Raw genomic sequence first — 7,314 nt, 5'->3', positions numbered from 1 at the left:
CAAATATGCCCAAAAATGTCACTTTTCTGATGGTTTTTGTCAAAAATGAAAGTGGCCGCATCCGTGTCCATCCACAACCTTTATATATGTTGTGTATTATCATAAAATACAAGTTACATTTCAATATTAAGAATGAACACGAATGCGGCCACTTTCAATTCAGACGGAAACCGTCAAAAATTTAATTAAAATGCTAAAATTGTGAAGATTTCAGTAATTTAGCATGAACTAATGATGCTGGCACCCGATATATGTGCATTGTATTGTCAAAAACAGCCCATATTTATGTAGCAGAAGCATTTTACTTTCCAATGAATAACTAAAAGTTTACATCTTAACAATTTTGTAAAACTGCTATATGTTGGGGCCAACAAGGGGGCTTACTGAACCTACTCCTTTGAAAATTTGTGTGATTTTGAAAGAACATAAGGTTGATTTTAGTCCCATACTTCAATTGGTACCCACATAAACAAGAAAATCCACAGTGTATGGCAATCGTTGAAAAGCGTAAAAAAATTAAACAAATGAGAGGAGGTTCACTCCAACAAAACTGCTATCTGATATAATTCAATTTAATATACATGTACATATATAATATGATTTTTTATTTCTCAATTTACGCTAGCAATTTTTTAAATGATAACGAATTATGCAATAACAAGACATTATTTAACAAAATCATATGATCACGTTGTGATGTCAAACATCAGCGTTGTTCTTTTATTTTATTAAAAGTGATTGTTATTTTATAGCTTTCTGTAGTTTCTCAGCATAGTCCTTGAGGTTTGCTGGTGTTGAAATAGGAGACATCGGGAACGAGGCTATCTTGTCAGCTCCACCTTTCTTCAATGCGCTGTAGACGGCACTGCAACAATTCTTAAAAGCAATATGATAGTTGTTTGTTGTTTTGAACTCATTCCACCAGGTTTTAACAGCTGCCTCGTCAAGTTTTCCGGAAGGAATTTCGTATATGAAATCAGCTGGTTTTCCTTCCCATTCCTCGTCCTGTTTATACGAAGTTGCTGGTTCAGCTTCCACTGATTTCTATAAAAACAATGTACAGAGATCTATTTCATCAAAAAATGGAGATTTTTAATTCATGTTTGTTTATTCTGAATTAGAGTCATAATCTTTGTCAGGAAATGTTTTGCTATTATTTGTATTGATGACTTAACCTTATGTTGAATATACATAAAACAGTAAACGTTTTCATTGGTTATTAACAGACTGACAGCAGAAAATGATGTAGTAGAAATGACAAAACATAAACCAAATTTACAGGACAAAATGCACATTTCTCACACATCATTGTCTCCTCAATGATTCTCGAGGCAAAACCTTATACAAACATATCAGATCCGTTAGAACCAAACAGTACACTGATTTGAATTGAAAAAAGGGCGAAAGATACCAACGGGACAGTCAAACTCATAGATCGAAAATAAACTTACAGCGCCATGGCATTAAAAAGAAAAAGAAGAATAAACAAATAATAATTCACAAGACACAACATGAAAACCCATAGATTAAGCAATACGAAAACTGTGGGTTATCTCTATTGTCATTAAACTCACCCATCTTTGGTTGGCAGATTTCGCTTTGTCTTCCTTTGGCCACCAGCTGATATGAGTTCCATTGCTTAAGGTCATCGATCCATGACCTACATTTCCTCCTCCCTCCGCCCATATGTATATCTTTACGCCCATTGTTTATAAACTGAAAAATAAAATTGGCTCTAGTTTGACAACAGTTCATTACTTGTTCATATAATTCGTGTTGTTATTTGTTATTGCTATTGCAATTGTTGAAAAGACAAATTAACACATCAGCAATATAATCGAGTTTGTTCAAATCGTCGTAACCCTAATCCTACCCTTCTTTATTTATTAATAACATCGCCGAATGCAATTTATCGATTAGGTTAATCTTCGTTTAGTTTAATTCTAATTTAAGGTAACAGTACTTAGCCTATTTCAATTTTTTTTAATTCGATTAAAAGTGGACAAATCAAGATGGAAACTAGGAAAAAAGTGGAGAAGGCGCATTGACACCAGGCCTTGAAAATGTTGAAGGCATAAAACTTTGCTCAGTGCTCGGAGCACAAAAAGCATGCTCGAAACATGAAATTAAGCAGTTTGATTGGTTGATTTTCGAGTCTGAGTACTAAAATCGTGCTCGAAAGTTTTATGACCGCAAGGCCAGGAGAGATGACATTGAAAACGCCTTCTGCTATTCACGCATCAATTTTCAGTCACAATTGGGACATTAACAGATCACACGATCATACTTGTATATAAAGGATCTCAGAACACGAAAACATGTCGCTAGTTAAGACACAGACACATGGTAGGGTCAACCAATTGTGATGTTGACCGTATAACTGATGATTTATCGATTTTAGTCGTTCCTTCATCCTGAATCTATTACAAAAGTGTTTACAGAATTTCATTTTCATTAAATTAACATTTTCCTTGAAAATAAATTCACAAGGTGTTTTTTTTTAATGAAAATCAATAGTTTGAAATCTTATTTTTATTTTGACTTTATGTATTTACGTGTATGATGGTACTGATAGTAACATAAAATCAAATACTTATTGTTTTTTTGTAAACAATTCTGAATATCTTCAAGAAATATGTTAATCAAAAATAAAGTGGAAGAACATTCATATTTCCAGAACTTACAGATAAAGATTCGGTTTATAGGTTTGCATTTTCATAAAATAATTTTCTTCTCGGGCTATTTTTAGCGCAAATCAATGTTGTTGGAATACGATATATTAAATAATATTAACCATAATTTGCGAAGCTTTTTTCTTTACTTGTATTTGAATGTTAAAAAATATTCGAAGCTTGTGTTACCTTATAAAACTAAATGATCTACAAACCTACGAATATTCTGATTGATCACAATATTTATGGATAATTGTTTTAAAATTACATCCTTTGTATGACTTTGACATACATGTATAACATCAAAGAAAAATATAATTCCATTTAACATATGTATCTCTTTATTTTTGTGTATAAATTATCACTGTTATAGTTAAATGTATTCAGTATCTTAAAATAAATGTGTTATGCTAAGTAGTGGGACGCCTCGTCTTGAAGAAAGTTAACCCTTTTAAAAAAGATATGCAAGGTTATTGATGCAAATGATTAATTTGCGAAATTGAATGAAGATTTCGACGTTATGAAAATGTCGTAGCACAGTTTTTGTTAACATTTAAAACAAACTGGAGGTAATGTTCATCAAATTTTCTTTACACTATTTCTGTATTTATATATGAAATAACAGTAAACGCTAAAAACTTCTTCAATTATCATGTTTCTTAAAATTTAAACTACTTACATTAACTGAAATAAAGAATGTGAAGGAAGTCAGCGCGCCTCAGAAAATTTACGTGGTACGGATAACAATGAATTGTATCTCTATATATACAACATTTGTACAAATGAAAGTGAAATACAAAATTGAGGACAAAATTATTTTGCTTCCTTGATGTTATCATTATCATCAATTCGATGAAATATTGTTGAGACAATTGTTTAGGATATGAGCTCATTAAATAATTTGTTTTATCAAATATCTAAAATTATATTTGTTTAAATTATAAACTATAACAAATATAAACCAGACGATCTTTGAAATATACAATTTATTTGGTCATTATTTTTCTTTATTGTATTTACAACTGCACAAAAATAGAATATTTTTATATTTGTCATTTATATGTTTTCTTATGACCGCTTAAAAACTAAACAATTTGATACCAACAGATATTCAAAACTAAACCGAAATGGGATTGGGTTTTCCAGAGTCCAAACAACATGAATGTAATGGTATATAGTTCAGCATAGTGTGCCCTGAACGAGCTGGAAAACAATTACCGTATACTCATGTAAAAAGGCTAAAAGTCTTATTTGTATACTGGATATCTAAACTTTATCATAGAATCAAATATAATAAATACAATGAAATTGGGAAATTATTAATTTGTATTTTGAATGATGATCTTTATGGAATTAATATATACCTTCATTTCTGAAAGCATTTCAGAAAATATCGAGAAACCATATGATTAAAATTTGCTAAAACACTACATTTGTATATAACATTAAAAGATGACATTTCTTGCACTTATCTATTTATTGAAATACTCACATTTACTGTTGTGAAGAATGTGAGAAACTTTGCCTTTGACAATTGGTGTTGTAGAAGTATGTACAAAATGAAAGTGAAAGTACAAAACTTACAAATTACACGGAAAAAAAGTTTTTCGAAAGAAATATAAATCAGTTAAAGTCGAAAAAGAAACAATCTTTTATCAAGTCCATTCAACTGCTTCTCAGAAAAACAAAAGAAAGTACTTTCTGGAAGATATGGCTTGCATTATGTTTATTTTCTTTTCCAATAGATATTCGCTTACATCAGCTATTTCGTTTATAACCTATTCTTTGAACAACTATCATTTAAATATTTGTTTATTTTAGCATAAAAAAGAGACACAAAACAACCTTATTCATAAGTTATGCCACAATCTTTCAAATATAGAATGTGTCAAACAAATACATAATAAATAAGTTACAATGCACAATATGTGTAGCAAGTGGTTCGGGTTGATCAGTCCTTATTCTTTTACTTTTTTTGTGTTTTTCGTACTGTTGTTTGTGTTTTGGTCTTATCTTTATTTTGCCATGGCGTTGTCATTTCATTTTTGACTTATAAGTTTGAATGTCTTTTTAGTATCCTTTTTCCCTGTTTCGTATTTCATTAGAATAAACCATCTTGATCTATACACTTACAAAAGACAGATCACGCATCATGAAAACAGTTTTTTTTAAGACAAAAGATGTTTGTGCTTTCAGAAAATACTGATTTAATTTCCTTCCTTAATAATATCAAGCTGATTAAATTGAAGCACTAATTTTAGTTTTATTACATTGAAATAATTTTTGTAACAGTTATTCAAATCGTACGTATTAATAATTTTTTTAATACTGATGTAGCATCCTTAATTAAATCATGTGGCCCTTTGTGTTTTGTAGGAATTGTATTTATCAGACATAAATTCTCTTTTTAATTATTTGTAAACTTTTATTTATTCTTTTCATCATAGATACCAGGACTAAATTTTGTATATACGCCAGACGCGCGTTTCGTCTGCAAAAGACTCATCAGTGACGCTCGAATCCAAAAAAGTTAAAAGGGCTAAATAAAGTACGAAGTTGAAGAGCATTGAGAACCAAAAAAGTTGTAACAGTATTATATGATTTCTACCCTGCCTTTGGTATCTCCATGTTTTCAAGACTCACATACACAAAAAAAAACAGTGTTAAATTTTAATCGGTAATTTATTATATGCCAAGACATTTTTGGTCACAATGTATTCAATTATTGAAAAATTGACATTGCTAGATTATCATGGCGGACAATACACAAATATACTTTTAGAATATCATTTTGGTTGAATAGCACTGTGTCGATACCTCTACTGTTGGACTGTAAGTTCCTTCATGCATCATCAGATCAGTTGCATATGCAATAATGTGATTTATAACTATATTCTAAATTCCCATTATTTTTTTTAAAAATTATAAGTTCCAACAGCTTTGGGGAAAATTTACATTAGATGTTGGTGGGTGTTCTTTCAAAATGTTTGTTCCAATTCAAAAAGAACACATTCGTTATCCATTTGTTTAAAAGTATTTGAGCTTTAGATTTTAGCATTTGATTAAAAAATTATGGACTTTCCGTTTTCAGAATTTCTCAGAGTTCGGTATTTTTGTTATTTTACTTATATTCAGATAAATATATACTCTACCAATGCATCAATTGTAATACGATACAGTTAAAGTTTCAAAAATTTTCTGATGGCGAGGATGGCCGATCGTTTTAAAATGTTTATATTAAAATGTCGTGAATGGATAAATATCGTAATACACGATATCTGATAGATGAATCTGTTTTTATAATGAATTCTAGACGATATGCAGACTATTCTTATCGGTCGTTTCGAGTAACGTGTTTTTTGTATGTGCTGTCATCAGGCATGGTCATTTTTTTCATGACGTCTAAATAGGAATTTCATAAGAAAGCAAGAAAATTTGACATTATAATTGCATGTTTCCCAAATGAAAAACATGTCAGGAAAACGATAAACAGACTCAGGAATAGGAAATGTACCTCCTTATCTTTGTACGTATTTTTGAAAAGTCCGAAATTTGCAGCGATATTTCAATTTTCCAATATTCCTGTCCTGCACCAAAAGCGTATTTCTAAAATGTCTCTTCAAAGAAGTTCGAGACCAGAATATTTGACAATCAGAATGTTTTAAGAAAAGATGAAACGAAAAAATGACAGCCAATGCCTGTCATGGGCATGAAGAAAAAAATGTATTCCTCAATTCAAAATAATTTGAATATGTAACAGCAAATTTATATCTCTATCTTCATGCATGTAACGAAGTACTGCTTCTGGTCTGATAACTTGCTCAAAAGCTAACAACCTACCAACAGAGGTATCAACCAATTGCTAACAATGCTATATATGGGACCAACTTTACTGTATCAGATGAGCATTTCGACAAATATGTCGATTGTTGATCTAGGCCAAAAATTTCAAATTCAAATCGTATTAAACAAGAGGCTGTCACAACGACAGCAAACCGGATTTATTAATATTTATTTGTGTCCTGGCAATATCACAAGAACCATTACTGATTAATGGTGAAAGTGAAAATCGTCAATATCAAATTTGACCTCCATTTTGTCATCAGTATTAACATCTTAAAATTTGAAAAGCTTAGATTGAATGGTTCATGAGTAAATGCAACAACGTGAATGGAAACGCCATTTCACAATCTTTCAAGAACCATAACTCCTGAACGGTAAAAGTCAAAATCGTCATTATTGAACTTGACCTCTAATTTGCCATCAGTAACAACATATTAAAATTTAAAAAGCTTTGGTTGAATGGTTCATGAGAAAATGCACGGACACGACTGGAAACACCATTTTTCAATATTTCAAGATCCATAACTCCTGAACGGTAAAAGTCAAAATCGTCATTATTGAACTTGACCTCCATTTTGTCATCAGTAACAACATATTAAAATTTGGGAAGCTTAGGTAGAACAGTTCATGCGTAAATGCACGGACACGACTGGAAACTCCATTTTTCAATCTTTCAAGAACCATAACTCCTGAACGGTAAAAGTCAAAATCGCCATTATTGAACTTGACCTTCATTTAGTTGTCAGTAACAACATATTAAAATTTTAAAAGCTTTGGTTGAACGGTTCATGAGTTAATG

General features: G+C 30.8%; 1 protein-coding gene across 2 annotated transcripts; it reads right to left on the bottom strand.

Moving 5' to 3' along the window:
• Positions 1-556: 556 nt before the first annotated feature.
• On the bottom strand, positions 557-4,253 carry LOC139503185 (multifunctional-autoprocessing repeats-in-toxin-like). Of its 2 annotated transcripts, none has more exons than XM_071292928.1 (3): positions 4,165-4,253; positions 1,575-1,716; positions 557-1,044 (listed from the first exon to the last, which is right to left on the bottom strand). In XM_071292928.1, exons 2-3 carry the CDS (start codon positions 1,704-1,706, stop codon positions 742-744), a joined length of 435 nt encoding a protein of 144 aa, XP_071149029.1. In that variant the 5' UTR covers positions 1,707-1,716; positions 4,165-4,253; the 3' UTR covers positions 557-741. The 2 variants fall into 2 exon arrangements, with proteins under 2 accessions (XP_071149029.1, XP_071149030.1); XM_071292929.1 differs by lacking the exon at positions 4,165-4,253 and adding an exon at positions 3,352-3,462.
• Positions 4,254-7,314: the final 3,061 nt, after the last annotated feature.

The sequence above is a fragment of the Mytilus edulis genome, chromosome 14 (genome assembly GCF_963676685.1).
Source record: "Mytilus edulis chromosome 14, xbMytEdul2.2, whole genome shotgun sequence".
In the NCBI taxonomy this organism is placed as follows: Eukaryota; Metazoa; Mollusca; class Bivalvia; order Mytilida; family Mytilidae; genus Mytilus; species Mytilus edulis.
Note: the sequence above shows the minus strand (reverse complement) of the source record. Positions and strands in the feature narration are given on the sequence as shown.

Coding starts and splice junctions, on each gene's coding strand:
- LOC139503185 (XM_071292928.1), bottom strand. CDS start 1,706: ATGGGCGTAAAGATATACATATGGGCGGAGGGAGGAGGAAATGTAGGT. Junction 1,045..1,574: donor AATCTGCCAACCAAAGATGG/GTGAGTTTAATG, acceptor TTGTTTTTATAG/AAATCAGTGGAAGCTGAACC.